At 49.4% G+C, this 23,216-nt stretch overlaps 1 protein-coding gene across 1 annotated transcript; it reads left to right on the top strand.

Annotated features, from left to right (window-relative positions):
- The first annotated feature begins 4,515 nt into the window (after positions 1-4,515).
- Positions 4,516-22,461, top strand: LEMD2 (LEM domain containing 2). The gene is made up of 9 exons (XM_012804886.2): positions 4,516-5,314; positions 6,964-7,004; positions 9,854-9,929; positions 13,150-13,226; positions 14,128-14,207; positions 15,904-16,049; positions 17,060-17,161; positions 17,238-17,340; positions 20,802-22,461. Exons 1-9 carry the CDS (start codon positions 4,561-4,563, stop codon positions 20,950-20,952), a joined length of 1,530 nt encoding a protein of 509 aa, XP_012660340.1. The 5' UTR covers positions 4,516-4,560; the 3' UTR covers positions 20,953-22,461.
- Positions 22,462-23,216: the final 755 nt, after the last annotated feature.

Genomic DNA, 23,216 nt, shown 5'->3' with positions numbered 1-23,216 from the left:
TTCACCCCCGGCGCTCTGTGTTTTTTAAAATAGGAATTGTTTCGGTGATCACAGGACCAGGGAAGGGTATAAGAGCTACCCTTTCTACAGAAAAGCCCCGTTCAAAGCTCAAGCACTACAGCCTGATGTCTCTGACCCTCACCCTGCAGCCTCTGATGTGCTTCTAGGTAATGAGCCACAACAGGGACCCAGCTACCACCCGCATCTGTATGCACGGTGCCCTGGCTGCTTGTTTAGATGTGTCGGCTCCTTTTCTCTCTCGTTTTCCTCCTCCTGCCACTGTTCAATTTCCCACAAGCGGCTCAAATAATTTGTTTCATCAATGAGTTCCTCCAGTTTCCAGGATGGCAAACTCGATTGCTTGTGGGACATGCACAGCCCTGGAAAAAATTAAAATTGTGAGGAGGATGAGGAGGATTCTGTGAATTGAGCCAAGATAAAATGACCGTGTTTTCACAAAATGGAAGAAAAGAGAGACACACTCCTGGTTAAAGCTACAGAAGGAGTGGGACCAGAAACCAGCCAGGATCAGAAGCAGGTTAGGTACCCAGAGTAACCAGCAGGGCAAGGACGCCGTTCCTCTTCACATCTTGCGAGGTTTACCCAGCAAAATCTCCAAGAATCTCTCCAGATCCCTGGCAATTACAGAGAGGTACAGATTACCCTATCTTCATTTGGAATGTACTTTATACTTAACAGGACCACAGGTAATTATAGGGCAACTTGAACCTAGCTTCACAAGATGGAGATGATGAGGTATTTTCTCAGTAAACACACTGGTGTGATTTTAGAATTACTGAGCTATGTGAATTTGCCATAAAATTGAATAGTTAAAAGCAAAGAGTAATTACCTGATATCTGCACGCTGTAATTTAGTATAATCTAATCACGGACAAAGACCAGAAGAAAATGTTCTGAAATCATTACATTTTTCTTCATACACAATTTGTTATTGACATGGGGTAACGTATTCCACATCTCTAAAGGAACTCTTACCCACCGATATCAAAGTGTGAGAGCTGTCAAAAGAGGGAGGGTTTTGTTTAATTTTTAAGAGATTAAGAAAAGCAGGTGGCATAACTGCCCATTAAACCCATTTTGGTCTGGGTGCACTGGCTCACGCCTGTAATCCCAGCACTCTGGGAGGCTGAGGTGGGAGAACTGCTTCCTGGAAAGTCAAAGGCTGCCCTGCATGTCCTCCTTTCCTGAGGTCAGGAATTTGAGATCAGCCTGAGCAAGAGTGAAATTCTGTCTCTACTAAAAATATAAAAATAGTCTGGCATGGTAATGCAAGTCTGTAGTTCCAGCTACTTGGGAGACTGAGGCAGGAGGATCATTTGAGCCCAGAAGTTTGAGGTTGCTGTGAGCTATGATGATGCCACTGCACTCTACCCAGAGCAACAGAGCAAGATTCTGTCAACCTCTCCCCCAAAACCCCATCATTCTGGCATTTCTCTAGGACTCTATCCCCTACATTGACACCCCCCAAACCTAGAAAGAGGAAAGGATGACCCCTTCTTCCATAAGTCCCTGACATGAAGCAACAGGAAAGTGGGTGCTCCTAGGTTCATTCCAGTCAAAATCTGAGGCACCTGCTTTTCAACCCAGTGCCCTGGCTCCACTGTGATGCCCCCTCCAGTGTGGCTTGAAGGAAGGCCTGAGAAGCCCAGAGGCCCTAATGAGGTGGATCAAGGACAAGTTTGTGGTCCCTGAGCAGCTTTGAAGATCTGACAAATGTCCTGTTCCAGAGCTTTTTGCAGGAGGAGGAGAATGGAAACCACTAAAAGATTTATGGCCATTATTATTATAAGGCTTGGCTGAGACAGACAGAGGTCAGCAGGCCGGAAGGGAGCGTGGCAGCCCTCCGGGAATCCAGAGCATGCTCCAAGCAGCCCTTCACCTCTGCTAAAAGTATGGATGTGGTTACTAAGTAGATTTAGACATTGGAGCTTGTTTTTCCTCTCTTGCCTTTAATAAATCAGGAAGAGCGACCACAGCCTGAGCTGCTAACCTTAAAAAAAAACCACAACGAAGTGTTGAAAAAGGAGGACATGCAGGGCAGCCTTTGACTTTGCAATATCGCCCTTTTCTTTAAAATAGGTATTCCCAGCTTGGACAGGCTCAGCAGGAGCACCATGCTGAAGATACAGAAAAGCAGACTGAAGGGCCCAAGGGCCTTGTGGACAGCTCCCCGGACAGCTCCTGAAGGGCCAGCAGCCTCAAAGAAACACTGAGACAGAACCCTTCTGAGGGGCAGAGAGCACGTGGACGAAAGTAAAAAGCCAAAACCCAACTTTACTAAACAAGGTAAAAAGGCCATGGGGTGGAGAATATTAATGTAAGACATGGAGGGATATAAATCCAGGAAAGGAGTGAGGTTGAAGCAGGAAGTTCAGGTAGAAAATGGAAAGGCCAAGACCTGGGAGGAAAGACTAACTTGTGAGTTTCCTCTCAGAGGGGTAAGGGAAGCATTGATCAGCAAATACACAGTAAGTGGTCCAGGACCTGGGTACCTGCTGACACGGAAAGGCCTGTTGGACCCAGCAGGACAAGGCCATCAACAGTCAGAAGCCACTCTGGAGGCAGAGGTCGACTTTGGTTTGGCAAATGGCCATAGCTGCAAACATGATGGGTTCTATGCTGGAGGGAAGACAGAGGGCTCAGGGGAAGAGGCTGGGATTTGGCCCCAGGTGTTGAGTAGCAGCAACATCGGTCCCAAACACCGGGGAGGCTGACAAAGCCCACACATATACCACCGCTGGGGGTGGCCCTAGTTCAGTCCATATTTTTAAATTGCCCTGAGATCCCTTGTGCTAAAATAGATCATAACTCTATGAAATGCTGTAATGTTAACTTTGTTTAAACATTAGTTTCAAGCCCTCTTAGAATACATAGGGCCAGTATTCATGCCAAAAGGCTCATTCTTTATATATTGAACTGCACAGCTGCAAGGAGTTGCACAAATGTTACCAACTCATTTGTCATGCAAACAGTGCTTCAGAAAGAAATAAAATACTATTATGTGGTATATGTGTTAGGCAATCACTATATCAAATTCATGGCATTCCGTGCAAACACAGGCAGAGAAAAGGAAAACAACACTTGGTGAGAGAAATCGCACCACATGGGAGCAGCTAAGTCCGGGAGATGGGGAGGCTAACACTAGAAGCCTGACCAAGCTGAGGCTGTAATTTTCCCAGAAATTGTGGCCAGTGTTGAATACCCTTGAGGTAGAGCAAGTGGCAGGAATGCAAAACCACAAGACCTGAGCATTGCTCAGGGTGCTGGGGAGGGGAAAGACAAGATGGGGCTGTTGGGTAAAGCTACAGGGAGATGCCAGGGAGGAGGTAGGAGAGAACAGACCCGGGAGAGGGCTAGAAACCAACTGGAATCTACCAGGCTGGCAATAAATGTTTGGGAAAGGGATGTGAAAGCAATACAAAGAGAAGGAGAGGGGTGTGAAGGAAGACCATGAACTTATAGTTTATTTCCATTTGCCATAACTTCCTTTGCTTCCCTTAGGGGTTTCCTGGTAAAAACCTTTGTGTAGTGAAATCACCTACCCCATGGGAGGCCCTACACAGCAATGACAAAGATAAAGGTTAGGTATAAACACATATGTGCATGTGCCAGGCATTGTCCTAAATACCTTACACAAACTACCTCTTCTAATCTTCATAGCAACCCTACTGAGGTTTACTGGCAAACAGGCCAGAAACATTAATTGGATATGCTCACACATCTAATAGTTGTGGTATTGGGATTTAAAATTGAACTGTCTGGCTCCAAAGCCCACATCCTAAACCGCAAGTGATGGCAAGACTGTGGGGCTCTGGGTTCTTCCCTACCCATCGCTTCTTATGAAAATCACACTGTGTAGCCACAGGGCCTCCTCCAAGAAACCCAACTACACACTTTTGGTTCTTCCCCCTTCACAATGAATGTGTTGTACCCTGCAGGTTGAAGCTCCTTAAAGGCCAGTTTCTGTCACAGGAGTCAGGCCCCGCACCCAGTTGGTGCTCAATGTCAGCAGAATGAACCGGCCCCAAATCAGAGACAGGGTCTCGGAGCATGCCTAGGGTCTACTCCAGGACCCAAATAAAACCTGATCACACATAGGTCTCCAAGCACAGACGAGGATGATCGTGTTTCCCACTTATGGCAGTGGCTTGTCTTTCACCATTAAGCATTTCACCCATTAAATCAACATGACTACTTATTAAATGCTTACCACGTGCCAAGGACTGTGCTAGGGTAGGAGTATTCTAAAATAACTACTGCTTGGTCTAACAAACGTAGAGAAGGGGAATAGTGGAGCAAGAAGGGACATTTAAAAATAAAAGAATAATATCTGGCCTCCACGCCCTGGCAGCTCTGAAAGCGAGTCAGACCTCCTCAAAATGGCCGACCCATCGGCCAAGCGCAGGCCTTCCCAACATGGCGGCCTCCGCCGACCTTCCCATCATGGCGCGGGGCCCCGCCCGCTCCGCCGCGGTTGCCGAAGGGAGCAGTTCCGGGTGCGGTACGCGCCGGGGGCGGGCGGGGGGCGGTGTCCTGGCCATGGCCGGCCTGTCGGACCTGGAGCTGCGGCGGGAGCTGCAGGCCCTGGGCTTCCAGCCAGGACCCATCACCGACACCACTCGGGATGTCTACCGCAACAAGCTGCGCCGCCTGCGGGGCGAGGCCCGGGCGCGGGGCGAGGAGCGGCTGCGGGAGGAGGCCCGGGCGCGGGGCGAGGAGAGGCTGCGGGAGGAGGCCCGGCTGCGCGAGGGGTCCCGGCTACGCGAGGAGGCGCCGCTCCGCGCTGGACCCGCGGTGGGCTCTCTGCGGACGGAGCCCTGGCTCCCTCAGCCGGCCTCGGGATCGGCCTGCGCGACCTCAGGGGCCTACGGCGACCTCGGGGCCTCCGCGGCTTCCTGGGTAGGGAGCCGCGGCCTCGCCTATTCCGCCCGCCTTACGCCGCTCAGGCGCCGCGCCTCGGTGCGGGGCAGCTCTGAGGAGGACGAGGACGCCCGGACGCTCGACCGGGCGGCGCAGGGCCAGGGTCTCGCTGCCCGCCGCTGGTGGGCCGCGTCCCCCGCCCCGACAAGGCCACCCTCCTCCCTCCTCGGCCCCGACCCGCGCCCAGGCCTAAGGGTTACGCGAGCGGGCCCTGCCGGCGCGGCGCGGGCGCGGCCCGAGGTGGGGCGGCGGCTGGAGCGCTGCCTGTCGCGGCTCCTGCTCTGGGCCAGTGTGGGGCTGCTGTTCGTCTTCCTGGGCATCCTCTGGGTGAAGATGGGCAAGCCCTCGGCGCCACAGGAGGCAGAGGACAACAGTACGTCCCGGGCTGGCGCTGGGGAGGGCCCTGGGGGCGCGTGTGTCCGCCGGGACGACCTCCTGTTCTCAGCGCCAGGCCTCACGCTCCTGGCCTTGTCAGCTGCCTCTGCCTTCTCCTCTCCAGACCTTCACTTTCCTTTTTCCAACTGTGAGAAGTGAGGGCCAGGGCTCTTACATCTGCACTAAGTTTTGCCTTCACTTTCTCCTGTTCTCTTTTTCTGCCCTAGCCCTCCCTTCTAATGTCTCCCTTTCACCACACGCTGGGAGCAGTCTTCATCTGCAGTCACATTTCCCCCAACCTCTGGTTTTCTCTCTGGAGAGAAAGCCACACCTCCCTCTAACAGGTCCTCCCCTCCCTTTTCAGTTCTTGCCTTTTCATCTTTTCCTAACATGCTAGGGCCCACAGCGTGGATCTAGTGGGATCCAAGCTTTGCAGCCAAAAAGGCCATGCTCCACTTCTTTGGACCACAGGGCCCTAATTTTTTGTCAAAAGATTATACTAGCCCTGCCTGTGAGACAAGTGTTTAAGAACATTTTGAAGAGTTGAAAAGATACCAACAGGAGGTGTTGCTTATCATTGCTTGTAGCATCCTCATGGAGTGTAAGAGAAGGTCTGTGATTCAAGGATGCTCCTGGCCATCCTTCTGTCCACACTTACTACATGATTAAACATGCCAATGAGAAGCCTGCAGGATACAGTATGTCTCCTGACAATTTGTGTGTTTTCTAAAATGGAAGTTTGCCTCTCCAGTAACTCTGAGCTCTAGTCTAACAGAAAGTAGCATAGAGGTCATTTGATTATACATTTAGGTATAAAGTGACACTGTAGTTCACCAGCTTTTACTGTCATTTGCAAAGCATGAATATGATTAATGCTGTTCCCAGACTTGAGCCAAGGCCACGTTTCCATGCCTAGCAGGAGCAACCAAAATACAGAAAAAGCTAAATTATCTTTTAGCTATTATGGCAGAAGGATATTTGGGTGTGTACAAGTCTGTAAGGATGGGGATCATAGACTTGTGCAGACACCCAGGTAATGTCTCCACTGTGAGAGCAGTTTATCAACTATGTGAATAGTCTATAGACCTACTAGAGAAATTAAGCAGACCTGAGAGTGTCAAGGCACTGTAGGTACTGTAACTACACTGGCAATATCAAATAGTACCACATTCAAACTCACTGCTGAGATGCTTTAAGACACAGTTCTAGGATATATACTGGGAGTTACATGGAGTTCCCCTCCCTTGATGATATTATTCCTTCCTGTTTAATATATAACTTTTTATAGTTTATAAAACTTATATATGTTCTCTTGTTTGAGCCTAACTTCCAGAGTTAAGCAGGGATGGCCCATTTGATCCCATTTCATAGATGAGGAAACAATGTTGGTTGAGTTGCCCAAGAACCTTTGACTGATCATTTTTCAGCTGGGATAAGGACCCAGCTATCTTAATTCCTAATCCAGGATTTAGAAATCCTTACATTTTACTGTCTGCGTTTTTCAAGTGCTTATTTAAATGACACCTTTCTGATCCCCACCCTTGGGCTGGTAATGTTTTATTCCCCCTGAATTTTGAGAGTGGTCTCTTTATTCTTTTCTTCAACCTGCACTTTTAATTTCCTCTGTGTTTCTTTTCTTGATCTCAGTGAAATTATTGCCAGTGGACTGTGACAGAAAAACAGATGAGGTGAGTTTGAGTTTCTCTGGCTTTTATTATTCCTTCTGAGGATATTAGCCTCCATCAGGAGGTAAACTTCCCCAGAAAAACAACAGGATTATTTTCAGGGGGTACTTCCTGTAATGTACCAGAATCACATTGTGTTCTGTGATGTTTGTGTCAGATTTAATTGTGACAATGAAAGAGTACTTGAAATGTGGAAAATGAGCTCCCAGATCCAACCCCTGGGCTTGTTGTGGAAGCTCTCCCATCAGTTGTAGCATCAGGGACTTTGATCTTCTACCTAAAGCCAATCTAGGGGGATGCAGTAGGTTGTTGCGGAAGGACCTCTCAAGCTCCCTTGCATTGGAAGGGATGATTATTTTTAAGTATCAGGAGGTCAAGTTCTGAATTCTACCTTCTCTTTGGTCGTATATCTATGGCTCCGAAAATAGTGTTCCGATTTGAAATAGCATAGGAGTTTGTTTGAAACACATCTTAAGTGGAATTAGCTCTCTTAGTCTCTGTTTATATTTGTTTTATGAAGCTCTGACATTCCCTACAAATAATATTTGGGGAAGGCAAGCAGTCCCATCCATTCATGAATCACGAAAATAGCATTAACTCATACTGGTGATAGTCTGGAGAAGATACGAGGCAATAAATTGTCAGGTCATAAATCCTACCAGGAGAAGTCTTGTGCTGCCAGAGGGCATGACTTAGTAGTCTAATTATTAAGTGTGCCTTGCCAGGCCTCCTGAACCCTTAGTTAACATCCCCGGTAGCCCAGAGGCCAGGGAAGAAATGATGCATGGTCAACCAGACACCCCTGCGTTGACTCTTACATAAGGCTCATGAAGGGGCATCCTGGTGCAGATAACTGGTTTTATTTCTCATTGGTTTCTGGTGTATCATAGTTGGGGATGTTTTATTACATTCGTTTATTGCATTCACCCACCAGATATCTTTCTTTCCTAATTGTTTTGTGAAAACAGGTCCATAATAAGTCTAATCTGCCTTCTATCATAAAAACTGTAGTTGGCTCGGCGCCTGTGGCTCAAGCGGCTAAGGCGCCAGCCACATACACCTAAGGTGGCGGGTTTGAATCCAGCCTGACCCGCCAAATAACAATAATATCTGCAACCAAAAAAATAGCCCATTGTGGCGGGCGCCTGTGGTCCCAGCTACTTGGGAGGCTGAGGCAGGAGACTCGCTTGAGCCCAGGAGTTGGAGGTTGCTGTGAGCATGATGCCATGGCACTCTACCCAGGGGGATAGCTTGAGGCTCCGTCTCAAAAAAAAAAAAAAAAAAAAAAAGAATAAAAACTGTAGTTGATGATTAGAGGAAGTAGCCCCCAAACACAAGCAACCAGAGGGGAAACTAGAATTTCAAAGACTAAAAATAGAGGCTTGGCGCCTGTGGCTCAAGCGGCTAAGGCGCCAGCCACATACACCTAAGGTGGCGGGTTCGAATCCCCAGCCCGGGCCCGCCAAACAACAATGATGGCTGCAACCAAAAATGGCCAGGCGTTGTGGCGGGCGCCTGTGGTCCCAGCTACTTGGGAGGCTGAGGCAGGAGACTCGCTTGAGCCCAGGAGTTGGAGGTTGCTGTGAGCATGATGCCATGGCACTCTACCCAGGGGGATAGCTTGAGGCTCCGTCTCAAAAAAAAAAAAAAAGACTAAAAATAAAAAAAGGGAAAAGTAAATTTCTATAAGACTTCTCTGGTGCTGTTAGTTTTGTCTTTTAATTAGAAAAGGGTTCCTTGGTTTCTATTCCTTGGTTCTTCACATCTTTAAATGTATCACTCAGCAAATGATGCATTTGCTCCCTGGCCCTCAGAGCTGGACACACTCACACCCCACTTAAGTGAGTGAGCCCAGATAGGTACCCTTCAGGTCCTTGGTAAAGATGTGCCCAGTGAGCAGACAGTGTCCAGCACCTGCCAGGAAGATCTCTGATACTTGTAACCATCCAGACCTGCATCAGAGCACTGAAAAAGCAGGGTCTCTATGCAGGTTTTATTAAGCTGAGATTTCATGGTGTATCCTTGATCTTTATGGAGGATGGACACAGAGTACACGGGTTGGGGCATGCTTCTTGGCTTTGGTGAGGCTGTTGCTAAAAGTCTCCTTTTTTGTGTAGCTCCCTGCTCACTGAGAACATGGGCAGGCATTTCTGTTTTAGATATGTGCTTTTTCCCTTTCAGCCATTGAACACTGTGACACTTGTGTTTTTCTTTTCTGCCTTTGTGCTGCCGAAAATGTGGGGACAGGTTGGGAGTGGGTGTGTTGTCTTAATCAGGCCGTCTCCTTGTCTGGTACCTTCTGTCCTCCTGTTTCCTTTAGGTGGTGTGAGCCTATGCTGAGTGCTTTGTGTGTGAATTCACACTGAATCCTCACCACAGTTCTTATTCAGATGAAGGCACTGAGGTTGTACCTAAAGGGGAAGACAAGATGGCAGCCACTGACATGCTATCCTGTCCCCTCCAAGCTTGGAAAACTCTGACAGCAGCTCCTCTGCCCTCTGAGGAAGCTGGCCTATTGCATTTGACCTCCAACCACATTACCTCTGCTCCACGGCCCTCTTACTTGCCTTTATTCTGGAGTTGCTGTGGGGCAGAGGCAGGAGCTCCTGGGATGTAGCCACTTAGTTACTATGTCAGCTTTTAGCTCTGCCTCCACTTTTATAGTGTCCTTCTCTGACAGCTAGCCTGGATCTATCAACTTGTGCCCTAGGTCCAGCATTTTGCAGAATTTCTATTTTTTAGAACTATGAGCTGTTTCTTGCTGTGTAATACTTGACAGTATGGCTGGAGAGGTAAAAATAGATAGACCACCCCCCTCTTCTTTACTGACCAGTTGTTTTGTGCCTTTTCAGTTCTGTCAGGCCAAGCAGAAGGCGGCCTTGCTGGAGCTGCTGCACGAACTATACAACTTCCTGGCCATCCAAGCAGGTAAGTAGGTTGTAGAAGTCCTGAGATTCCTCTTGTGTGAGATGTGGGCTGCTGGCCTGATCAGTCAGGCTGATTAGTTAGTCCCGGTGGCCGGCAGGCACCTGAGATGTTCCATGGTTGTCTCCCTGAAGATATATTTAAAAGCCGAACCTTCGGGTGGCACCTGTGGCTCAAAGGAGTAGAGTGCCGGCCCCATATACTGGAGTTGGCAGGTGCAAACCCGGCCCCAGCCAAAAACTGCAAAAAGAAAAAAAAAAAAGCCAAACCTTGCCTTCCCACTTCCCCATTCAGACACCTTTGATAAGCTTTGTGTTTAGGTAAGACACTTTTGGTTCTTGTTCCTGTTTAAAGGCTCCAGGGTCCTGCCATGTACATGGACATTTCAGTAGATATTCTTTCTTCTTGGGGATGCCCACTACCTAATGCTTTGGGCTCTGTGTTAGCACTGGAAGGGGCCAGGCCCCAGGTCTTATGAGAGTCTGTGTGAATCTCCCTGAATCAGATGGTCAGCCAGACTGGGAGAAGTATCTCACCTGTGCAGGAAGTAGGTGATCTGCATGGTATGCCCTGGTATCATATCTGGTCCCGATCTCCCTGTCTGGCTGTAGGCACTGATTCTGTCAGGGCCTTTGTCTCCCCATCTGATCAGGTGATCTTGGTTCTGTCTCTTCTCTACAAAAAGAAATCAGTGCTGTCCTCTAGAGGAGGGCATTGTCAGCAACCCCACAAAATGCCCTCTGAAAACTCATGCAGAAGGGTCTCCTATTTCATGTAGTTTTTTGAGGCCAGAGAGGTCACCTTCGTTATTGTGTTCTCACCCCACCCCTGGCATCTAGCAGACTCTCAAAATCACTTGCTCTGAACATAGAATGTCTAGGGCTTATGCCTTGTGTTAAATAGACTTGGCACAAATGCCACACAGAGTAAGTAGTTGGTTCAGTTTTAAGAGATGTTCAAGAGATGCCCCTCACCTATGAGGTCAGAGGACAGGCCTTAGGCTTGTAAGGGCAGCCCTTGTCTAATGTTTCACTGGGAAGTAAGGTTGAATGGGTCCTCAGGGTCAATCTTGAAGGCATCAGCTCTGTTGCTTCCTCCTTTTTGAAGATGGGAGATTGAAGATGTACAGGGAATTATCTGCAAGCACTCAGAGGAGAAGCAGAAGTTGGTCCCTATTCACAGTGTCACATCATCATGGGAATTCCTCTGTATGGCCTGGGTGTTTTGGGATGTAAATTCTGGATGTTCCAAACCTTTGCATCTCTCTTGAGGTCCTAGACCAATAACATCAGCATCATCTGGGAGCTTATTAGAAATGTAGACTCTCAGGTCCCATCCCAGACCCACTGAATCAGAGTCTATATTTTAGCAAGATCCTCAGGGGATTTGTGTGTGCCCTAAAGTTGAGAAGCTTTGCCCTAAACTAGGTCCTAGTAGATATTTCTCCTCTATGCCAACCTCCATATATGGTCCTGGCTTATGTCATCAAGGGCTTTGTCACCTGTTGCCCTCTGACATGCCTGGTAGAGGCAGCCCTAAAGGTATAAGTCTCACTAGGACAGGAGTGTGGGCTTTCTGCAAGGTCACGCTCCCTCACCCCCACCTCCTGTTCTGTATCAGCTATGGGCTGGGCACTGTGCTGGCCTTCATAAGATGTGAGGTGATTCATTGGGTGCTGTAAGATACAATTAGGTGAGAACCAAGAGGTGAGAAGCTCTAGGAGGTCTAATTCCTAGAGCAATCCAGGAAGTAGCATCTGTGGCAGGCCAAGAAGCCTGGGTAGAATTGGTTATGGGGGGTGGGGCGGTAAGCTGAAGAGGCAGGAAATTACAGGTCAAGGATGGGAAGCAGCATCTTCCTCTCAAAGGAAACAAAGAGGGAATGACATTTAGAGATGTTGGTTGTGTTCTGCTATGGATAGCTGTGGTGTTGAGCTATCAGAGCTTGATCCAGTAAGCAGTGAAGGTCAGGGAGACTTTAAGCAGGGGAGTGATGTGCTGAGAGTTAGGTACCAGGAAAGCAAATGCAGCAGTAGCTTGAGTGGTACAGTGTCATTTAAGCAAAATGATTGTAAAGCTTTATTGACAAAACAAGTGGATTGGAAAGGAGATGGGAAGAATCCAATCAGGAGGCCACTGAGGTGGTCCAGGCAGGCCTCACTAGGGCAGTGATAGTCCAGGTAGGGGTGGTAGGATACTAACAGCCAACTTGGTCTTGAGGAACCCAAAGGGTTAAGATCAACTTTGAAGGAGGAGGTTTTGGCTGTGTTGGAGGTAGGAGAACAGGCTTCAGTTCATTCTCAAAAATTTTTAATACTACCTTCAGCTACTCCACCTCCCCCCACGCCACCCCAGCACACGTACACACAGAGAGTAGCCATCTAAAGGCCCCCAGACTATACTAGGTCAAGAGTAGTTGGGCCATGCATGAGTGTTAGGGATGTTTTGCTTGCCTGGCCCTGTACTTTCCCTACCCTCAGAAGTCTAGTCAACCCACAGGAAACAGCATATGGCTGTTAAACCATAGCATGTGATAAAGAGTTATAGGGTACCAAGTTGGAGCAGTTTCACCAAACTAGAGGCCGTCATGGGCTGGAGGCTTCCCAGAGGAGGGGCCCCTTGAACTGGGCCTCCAGGGCTGGAAAGACTAAGGGGGAGGCTCCTGGCTCCATCCTATGGGTTACTGAGAGGGAGCTTTCCCTTGACATGCCATGCTAAGGCTCCCTGCACAAAATGGCTTCCACGGGGCCATTTTGAACATCTCTTCCTAGGACCCCTCAAAACAACGGCTCTAGCATTCTAGGTCACCTGCCTATGTTGTGAGTCACAGTCCCTGTGGTGCCCACAGCCTCCCTGCCTTTCTTTTTTCCCAGGCTGTGTTTATTTATAGTGCCATTCCAGTATCTTCCAAAGGTATCTATCTGATCCCTTTAGGGATCAATTGCCAACAGACCTTGGTATTGGGCAGCTTTTTAGTCATTTAATGCAAATCGCCACACTGCTTTGCAGGTCAGGTTTTAATGATCTGGAATTGATCCAAGCTAAGTGGCTTTTGATCTTGCTGCAGAGTGAAGATGCCCCACAGAAGCCAGGGAGCTGCCAGGCCACATCTCCTTATTAGAGCTGATGGCTTGATTCTTCCAGCATTTTTAGTCTATTTCAGAAAGATTTTTTTTTTTTTTTACCTCTTCTTTGTGTTTGAATGTGTGTTCTTTATCTTCTAGGTAATTTCGAGTGTGGAAATCCAGAGAAGCTAAAAAGTAAATGCATTCCTGTCATGGAGGCCCAGGAATACATAGCAGTAAGTAGGCCTTGGTGCTTATCCATTCCCAGGAGAGCTTGCTGCTTTCATATTGATCTTTCAAGCCCTACAGGTTTTTTTCTCTTTATGTTTTATGTTTGCTTTATGGCTCCCCCCCCCCTTTTTTTTTTTTTTTTAACTTAGTGGAGTGTTAGGCTACCTAAAGTTAAGGCAGTCAGTCATGGTGGTGACTATGCCCAAAGTCAGGCCTGGTATATGGGACAGGTGGGGCTTACTCTTAAGCAGCTGGCCAGTCATTGCAGGCTGCCCCTTCTTTAATGGGCCTCTTGCTGGCTCCTTCTTTGGTTCACTTTCCTCTCTGCAGCTTTCAGGGTTCACATTTACTATCCATTCTTTCCCCTTATGATTACCATTCACACTACTCAGGGTCCATTTGATATTTTGTGTGGTCTCAAAATGGTAGAATTATGGAACTTTGGCGTTGGCAAGAACCGTGGGGATCATTTAGTTCCATTTTCATTTCACAGATGAAGAAACTGAGGCCTAGAGGGGGTCACAGACTTATTCGAGGCCACATACTTGAGACAGGTGGCCAGGCCTCCTATCCCCAATTCCAGTGCTCTTTTTCATTTTGCCCCAAGATTAGTTGCCGGCTTTCTGGCCTAAAGCTTGGTCCTCAAGGAAATTATATTCTTTTGGCTGCCCCAGAGCTGCATTGTTTTCCTGTGTGTGCTTCTGCATTACCTCCTCCAGTTACAGCTTCTTCCCTGGCTTTCATCAACACCAGATTTCCTTCCTGCTAGTTTGCTGTGCATTTAGTGGAACGGAGCTGTGGGGATGTAGAAGGCATGGGAGAGGGCTTCCTTAATCCAGCAACAGAATAATGTTCCAGTTGCTCTGCCCAGATGCAGAACTAATCTTCTCCTGTGCCCTCCCACAGAATGTGACCAGCAGCTCCTCTGCCAAGTTTGAAGCTGCTCTGACCTGGATACTGAGCAGTAACAAGGACGTGGGCATCTGGTGAGTGTGGTCAAAGCAGCACAAGAGGGCAGCACAGCATGGGCCCTTGCAGCCACTGTCCTTGCATGTCAGCTGACTCTGGTGCTCTGACAGAGGTATCTCAGGTCTGCAGCTAGAGGCCAGGTCTCCCAGCTGATTTGTGTGGGCTAGGTTTGAAACTGGACAACAGAAAGAAGAAGCATTTGGAATGTGGTGTAAAGGACGAGTTTCAAGATGAGACAGAAAATCCAGGTGTTAGGATGATCACCAGTGTTCCAGCTAAATCTTGTTTCAAGTAACTCAGTCCTTACCTTTACAATTCACTGACTTCAGATGGCTTGCTGGAGAAGGCATTTTTCTGTATTTCCTCACCTCCAGTGTTAGTTTCCATTTGTAAAAGAAATGATTTTATATGTTGGTTTTACTCAGTATGGAGATTGCATATGGAAATACTGAATTTGATTCTGACCAGGCAATTTCTGCCTTATTTTTATCACTGGTGAGCACTGTTAGCAGAGATAGCTAGAGCCCTTTCATAAGGCTAAAAAGCCCAATCTAACTGTTCAGCCCAGGGGGAGGGGCATACCCTGACAGCCAGAGAGCCCCAAGAGGCCTGTCCTCTGCCGCCAGAGCAGGCATCACACAGCCCCTCCCCACTTCTCAGTGTTTGTCAGGATCTCTGTTCAGGTTACAGCTCTTGATATTAAAACACACTGTAGGGTTTTGTTCTCTTCCTCTCTAATCCACCCAAATTACTAATTCCATCAGCAGTGCATCCAGCAGAAGCCCCTCAGGCAGCACAACCTAAAGCTTAATAACTGGATGCATAGCACAGTAAAAATTCGTTGGCTTAAAAAAAAGCTGCCCGAGTGGCTGAGTGATTTTCCTGTGTTAGAAGAGGCAAGGGAGAATACGGATTTCATCCTCAGCAGCGTTCACTGAAGCTGCTAACACAAAAGAAGGATGACACCCACCTTTTCATATTGGGGAATGCTGCCTAGGGAGTGACTGAGCCACTCGGCTGGCCGGTGCTAAAGTGGGTCGTGAGAAATGGGGACACTTTGGATGCCAACCATTCAATGTGCTGCTTCTAGAACATGATATTACCCTGGGTCACCTAGCTGGAAGAAGGTTTAGGCATTAGTGTCCCCACAGGCCCTGACATTGCCTCATTGGGGAGACCAGGGTGGAGGTATATGGCAGGGGTCTGGTCTCAGAGAGCCTGGTGGTTTTCATTCCCCGTGAACCTTATGGATGCCCCATGATCTTTACACTTAAACAGCTTATGTGCCTCCTCGTCACGGAGGAAAAGCACAACCTCCTGGAATCTGTCTTCAGTTCTTGCCACGCAATTGCAAAGCTAGTGATTCAGTAAACATTTCCATTTCTCTATGCTGGGAGGTGGGAATCCAATTTACAGTTTAATCTTCTCCACGCTGAGAGAGGTTGTCAAAGACCTGACAGAGGGGGACGTCACTTTAACGGTAGGGGATCAAGCCTGCTGACTTCTTCAGAGCTTTATTCTTTCTAAGTAACCAACATGGGAAATTTCTGGAAAGAGTGCAACTAGGATAGAATAGGATACCAAACCTATTCTATAAGCAAGTAGCAGACTTGAGACCCCCTCCTTCCTTTATCGCCTCCTGTTTGAAGTGGGCTTTATACTGCAGCTCCTCTGGGCTTTTGAATATGTTTAGAGCCCTGTGTCCTGTTTCAGGTTGAAGGGGGAAGACCAGTCTGAATTGGTGACGACTGTGGACAAGGTAGTCTGCCTGGAATCTGCCCGCCCCCGTATGGGTGTTGGCTGCCGACTAAGCCGCGCCCTGCTCACTGCTGTCACCAACGTGCTCATCTTCTTCTGGTGTAAGTCCTCAGCCACCTTCCCTCCCCTTCCATGCAGTTAGGTGCGCTCCTAGGCATGAGTGATGAGCTATAGAAATTCCAGGCCTGGAGGGATCATTTCTGTCTAGTAAACCTAAGATCTGTCTAATAAAACAGAGGAGATGAACAAGTCAGCCTCTGCCCTAGGTTGTTTTTACCTTTGGAGATTGGTGGCAGGAGTGTGAGGATAACTAGAAAATGTCCTTGAATTAAGGAAGGGGACTGAGTGGGACGGTCTGGGCAAGAGCCAGGCATCACCCCTTTGGGCAGCTCCTCAAGGATCCTGGCAGGTAGACTGCCTCAGATCAGGAGGCACAGTGGGGGCTTGGTCTAATTTTATTTCCTGAAAAATATAAACATCTCCTGGAGAGTTACAGATACCTGATGAAAGTAGGAAGGACCCAGGGTGCTGGGCTGAAAAAGAGAGCACAGGTCTTATCTCCTAACATCAGGGGCCGCCTTTGAGCAAAGACCTCAGGGTGTCTCTGAAAGGGAAAGGCCAAGTCACAGAAACCGCTGCTGGCTCTCCAGAGATAGCAAGCAAGCTACAAATCGTAGACCATCTTCATATGCACACAGCTCCCTCCCCCAAGCCATCAGGCATAGAAATCATTATCGGCAGCAGCATCTTAGAATATAAAGGGTCCCTGGCATGTATATATGTATGAAACACTGCATTCTGGTTCACAAGGGAGGAGATGAAAGCCCCAGAATGAGGTTGGGAGGAGCTGAAATCTGGACGGCTGGGGTTGCCTCTCTGGTGACAGCCGGTGGGAGGAGGATGATCACTTAATAGCCTGTCCTCCCTTTGCCTGTCTGTGTTCTCTGTTTCCTTCACGCTAGCCTTGTGCCTGATGCACAGTAGGCACTCCGATCACACTGGCAGATCCCCCACATCCTCCAGCACAGCATCTTGCCTATAGTGAGACCCATCAAGTATCTGAGCCACCAAAGGAGATGTGAGGGGTTAATGATGTTTTGTTCCCTCACAGGCTTGGCTTTTTTGTGGGGGCTCCTGATTCTCCTGAGATATCGGTGGCGGAAGTTAGAAGAGGAGGAACAAGCCATGTATGAGATGGTGAAGAAGATTATAGGTGCGTGGCCCCCTGGCAAAAGGGCTGCCTAACAACTGCCAGGTCCTTGCCCTAAACAGTATGCTCTCTCCTTCAGATGTGGTCCAGGACCATTATGTGGACTGGGAACAGGACATGGAGCGCTACCCATATGTGGGCATCCTGCATGTACGTGACACCCTGATCCCACCACAGAGCCGGTGAGTCCTCCCTGGTTGGGATTGCTGGGGGTAGGGTGAGGTGAGGTGTGACCCCACTGACCTCGAACTCCACAAAGGAAGCCCAGAGCCTCCTGATAGTCATCAATAGAGGGCAGCTCAGCCCCCAAGGACACACCTCCTGCAGATCTTATGGCAGAATGAGCTAGACATGATCCTACTCCTTGGTACAGATAATGCTGTTAGTGGTGATAACAATTGGGATGCTTTAGGTTGCAAGTTATAGAATTCTCTTCCCTCAGTAGCTTGAGCAGTGAAGGTTCTATTGTGTTTCCATACATGGAAGTCCAAAGTAGTATGAGCTCCAGGCACAGAACTGCAGATCTCTGGTTCCATTTATTTGTGGTTCTCATGGTCACAAGACAGTGGCCAACAGCAGCTACAGCAATGTCTGCCTTGTCACAGCAAGTAGGGGAGAAGTAGGCTTCATGTTGCTCTTACAAGCAAGAGAAAACACTCCTGGTAGCCTCCAGTGACACACTCCTTGAGGCTCCATTGGCCAGAGTTGATTATTTGTCTATTTGTGAATCAATCACTGTTCAAGGAGGAAGAGAATTTCAAACTTTTTTAACCATGGCCCACAGTCAGAAACACATACTACCTACAATCTAATAGTCCAGTTCCTGCTGATATATGCACATACTCACACATGTGCATGGAATTGAAAGTAAAGTTACACAATGGTGAATGGGGTCAGCTTCCAAGGCATAGGGCATCATGGGAAGTGGTGGCCAGGCCATCATCATGCACAGCTTCAAGGGCACCTTGCACACAGTCTCTGATTTCTGGAGTTGGGGCCATGTCCCAGTAAAACTGGGATGAGGTGGGGAGAAGGGTAGAGTCCCAGGAGGCAGCCAGCATGGCCCACCATGGTGTTGGCTCAAATTGTGGTCTCTCCACAGCAGACTTCACTGTGGTCTCTGGCTGATGCTGTCATGTGCAAATAATGCTAAGAGCTAACACTTTCTGAGTGCTTGCTGGGAGCTGGGCACTGCTATCCATGGGTGTAGACTCATTCAGTCCTCACTATGGCCCTCATTTTACAGATGAGGAAAGTGGGGCACACAGAGATTAAGGAACATGCTTAGGGTCCTGTGGCTGGTGACATTTCTGTGCTTTTGCCACCAAGCACTACTGCCAACATCTCCCCCTTTCTGTGCAACCCAAGAGGAATCAGAGGTAGAGCATTTAAGGGTCTATTTTAAACAGAAAGATGCTTGGTAACTTTCATGCCCACCCCACCCCCTAGAAAAGTGGCAGGCAGAAAGCTTAGAGAGAGCAGACTCACAGCAGTGTGAGGCTTCTACTGGTCCCTGGCGCAAGGCCCTCCTGCCAGGAGAGACTGTTCAGTATATCCTGACTCCCACCTGATTCCTGGAGGGAGTTACTGTGTAATCTGAGCAACTCACTCAACCTCTCTGAGCCACAGTTTCCTCATTCTAAACTCAGGTAGCCACTGCCTTGCCAGAGAGCTGTGGTGAAAAGAGGCTATCATCCATTCATTCAGCAAAGCTTTATTGAGTACCCTCTCTGGGCCAGATACTGTCCAGGGCACAAGGAGACAGCAGGGAGTAGAAGCAGAAATCCAGCTGGGCACCCATAGCTCAGTGGTTAGGGTGCCAGCCACATGTTCCAGGGCTGGTAGGTTTGAACCTGCCCTGGGCCTGCTAAAAAAGAAAAATAGCCAAGCATCATGGCAGGCACCTGTAGTCCAAGCTACTAGGGAGGCTAAGGCAAGAGAATCACTTGAGCCCAGGATTTGGAGGTCATTGTTAGCTGTGACACCGTGGCACTCTACCAAGGGTGTCAAAGTAAGACTGTCTCAATTAAAAAAAAAAAGGCGGAAATCCCTGCCCAGCTAGACCTTTTGTTCTTGGGAGGTAGGGGGTGACAAATGACAAGATGAGTAAGGAAAATATGTGACATCAGGTGGTAAGTAAAGAGTGCTAAAGGAAGGGGATTAGGGTGTTGGAAAGGTGTTCTTCAAGTACCTTGAGGCACTCAGCATCTGAGGGTAGCCATTACTGCTGGGCTTAAATGATGTCTAACACACATATTCATTTAAATAAGAATATGAGGTGACATTGAAGCTTGCCTGTGACCAGAGTTACCTCCTTGGAGGTAGCTCCTCCTCGGAGTTAGTTACCTCCTCAGAGTTAGCTCCTCCTCGGAACTCCTCTGCATTAGCATAGACATCCAGAGCTGTGGCCACTCAGGTGACCACCCTGCAGCATCTGAGCCTGTCATAAATCTATCTCTTGATTCACCTGCCAAGACATCCAGTTAGTCCAGGCCAAGCTCTCAACATATAGGGAGACATTAGCTAGATGTCAGGTCTGCCCAGTAGATGAGAGCCTGCTTTTGAAAGATCAAGGGAAATTTGAAGAGCTTGTTCAGTGAGAAAAGCAGGGAAGCCCATTGGAGCAGCTGGCCCCAGTCTGGCTCACTCATCCCCTGTCAGTGGCAGCCTGGGAAGGAGGGGCTAGGATGAGGCTCTGCCCGGTCCATGCTCCCCAGGGAACCAGCACTGAGATGTGGATGTCCTCGGAGCTCAGTCTCCAGGGAGCATGTGGTCTTAGACAGACCAGCCAAGTGGGGGCTGCTGCATAGGCTGTGGGGTTTGCTTGGTGGCAGGGCCTGACCCACAGAGAAAAAAGCCCTTACACTTCCACCCTGCTTTCTGACTCACTGGCCACTTCTGTTTGTTTCCCAGGTGCTTTTTCTCCTATACTCTCATGTTCATGCTTTCTCCACACGTGGTATCATGGGAGGTGGTCTGCAGTGTAGAGAAAAGGCTGAGTCTCTATGACCAGGCTCATCAAAGGGAAAAGTTCAACAGCCTCCCAACAGCCTTGGAACCTTCCTGTCTAGTCTGAAAGGGAGGAAGAAGAGTAGAGAGGGGATTGTCTGAGGGAGGTGCAAGGCCCCAGGGACCCAGTGGCGCAGGGACTCTGGCCACCGGAAGGGTCCTCCCTGGGGCCTCTGGCTCCCCACTTGGCCTCTCTGGTCTGCCGCTTAGCCCATCTCCATCCTGGTAGGCTCTGTGGAGTTTGGACTCAGTCCAGTGGCCTCTCCTCAGTCAGCCTCCATGGGGCATTGAGATGCAGTCACATAGCTAGTGGGGCCAGCCCAGCATAGCCCTTCACACTGGAGACCTGGGGGTGCTCCAGACACCTCAACCCCTTTTAGCTCCCTTTAATTAAATGCTTTTAGAGTGGAGTAGATTAAGGAATGATTTCTCCATGGCCTAAGACATTTCTCTCCTCTGTGGTTGTCACTTAGTACCTTACAGCTTTTCTTCCCCTATGTAAATTCCATACTGGAGCCCAGACATTTATCCCCTTTGTAGAAAGGAGTCCACAGGTCAGCTCACCTCTCAGCAGTGCCAGGCAGAGCTGCTGAGGGTGCAACTCAGCTGCTAAGCCCCATCCTTCTCATTGTAGGAGGCGCATGAAGCGGGTCTGGGACCGGGCTGTGGAGTTCCTGGCCTCCAATGAATCTCGAATCCAGACAGAGTCCCACCGTGTGGCTGGAGAAGATATGCTGGTGTGGAGATGGACTAAGCCCTCTTCCTTCTCTGACTCTGAGCGATAAGCCCCAGGCAGGCACCTGTTTCCAGTCAGCCTGTCCCAGAGGTCCACTCCAGGGACATGAGAGGGTCACCAGACCTACTGGTGCTGAATTCACACTTGCCTTGACTTTTCATCCTCCTCCTGACACAATTCCAAAGGTTTCTCTCTGTAAGACTCTTTAGAGGGGCTCAGCTAGTTAGGAAAATGTAGGCTTCCTTTGAGAGTGGAGGGGAGAAGCCAGGGGTGAGGGCCAATCCTCTGCCCCCTTTTGCTGGCAGAAAAGGGGAGAAGGATTTGTTTTTCATGAATAGAAAACAGCAGCAGCTGTCAGACCTAGCAGAGCAAGTGCGAGGGTGGGTGAGCTGGGGCTTGGCCACTTCAGGGTGTCTGCTTGGCCTGGGAGGTGGGGCAGGGACTGTGGGTTGGGTGGTGGGGGGTGGGGAGCAGCTTGGTCCATGTGCCTTCAGAGGGTGTTACCTGGGAGCTCAAGGGGTAAGCCTGTCCTCTAGCTGGATGGGCTCTTTACCCTGAAAGGGAAAGATGCTAGAAATTAGAACAAGTAACTGTAGGGGAACTGATGGTGTAGAAATACCAGGCCCAGATAGGAGCCCTCAGGTCAGGAGGAGTGAGCTGTTGGCATGGCTTCCTGGGAGGAAGAACACAGAATAACAAGGATAGAGCTGAGAGCAGAGAGGAGGGTGGTGCTGCTGTGCAGCTGCCATCTATGGGGCCCTGCCCAGAGGCAGCCTCCAAGGTGGGCCTCTTCAGTGGTGCTTCTCGCAGAAGCTGTGACTTTAGACTGCTGCAACCACAGCATTGCATGGGGCCGGGCTGCAAATGCCCATTCCAGGACTTTGGGGCTCCGGTGTCAGAGCTGGGGGCCTCGCACTTATGTGTGCGAAGATCACCTTGTATTACTGTGACCACAGCACCCCCACCCGGGGCTGTTGAACCAGAACTTCCAGCACAGCAGTTGTTTCTGTGCGACCCGCTACTGCAGCTCCAAGCCGGCAGGGCAAGGCACGGTGAAACAGCCGCATGCTGCCCCCTGCCGGCCACGCCGAGTGATGGCCACGGGGAGTGGTGCCCGCACCGCAGACCCTGGATCCTCCCACCGGCCCAGCCAGCCCTGCCACGGGAGGCAACGTCTAGGAATGCCCTGGCAGGGGGCCTTATTAAGTGTGAGAAGCCGCTCTGGCGAGTCTCAGCCCTGTATGTCCGTATCTACAACAGGCAGGAGAGGAGGAGCAAACGGAGGAGATGCCACAGCTGCCTCCAGAAGACATTAGCCACCCCTCTCTGGTCTTATTGGTATTTTTTGTTTCCTTAATAAAGCTCCAGTCTCCCTCATTTGAGCAATACTCTCATTTCCTCTGATGTCTGCATGATCCGAGGGCTGGAATCTGAGTGCCGCCCTGTGGTGAGGCTGTGTTCTCATAATCAGGCTCCAGCCAGAAGAAATAAACACTGCAACAAGATTCAGTATCAGGGTTGAGACTGCTGGATAAATAAACTATTTATTAAAAATGGATGTTTCTCGTCCCTGGTTCTCTCCCTTCCCTCCTAAAGCAGTATCTAAAGAGTGGCAGTGTGTGGAGTTCTGAAGCACTGGCTCTGAGAGGGAGAGGGCCCAGCAGGACAGGCTCTGTGGCTCTTCCCAGACCTGTGGCCTTCCTGCCTCTGGGCCTCCACCCCAGTCCTCAGAGCCTTGGTTTCCACATTTGTGACACAGTGTGATGACCTTAGCCTACAGGGTGGCTGTGAGTGTTGCATTTTGCAAGGTGCCTACATGGCCCTAATGGGTGACTGGAAGTGGGAGGTAAGGGGGGAAGGCCCTTTTCCTTCAGTTCTATTTCTGCCTCCCTTCAAGGCCCCAGAGTTTCCCCTGGGGAGCTCAATACTAGCCCCTGGAAGACCAGGAAGAAAGAGTAGAGTGAGGTTGGATGGGGCTTCCCAGCAACTGATAATGTCCCTTAAGAAAAGACTTGCTTTCTCCTCTAGGCCCCAACTATTGAGGAGACCACTCATCACCCACCTGGGTAGACTGGCAGGCCCATGGGGTCCCCTGTCCACAGGCCCAGCAGGACTTGGCAGAGGTTTGCTGAGAATGCCTCAGGATGTTACTACTCTCCACCAGTGCTGGCCCTGCCTACAAGCCCACGGCAGAAACATGCGGGGAAAGATGCAGGCATTGAGAGCTGGTGCCAAAACCAGCTTGGGCCCCCCGGGGGGTCATGGCCATTTATAGCCACCTTTTCTTCCACAGTGAACACCAACCTGTTTACT

This window comes from Otolemur garnettii, unplaced genomic scaffold (genome assembly GCF_000181295.1).
Source record: "Otolemur garnettii isolate 467f Iridium unplaced genomic scaffold, OtoGar3 scaffold00031, whole genome shotgun sequence".
In the NCBI taxonomy this organism is placed as follows: Eukaryota; Metazoa; Chordata; class Mammalia; order Primates; family Galagidae; genus Otolemur; species Otolemur garnettii.
Note: the sequence above shows the minus strand (reverse complement) of the source record. Positions and strands in the feature narration are given on the sequence as shown.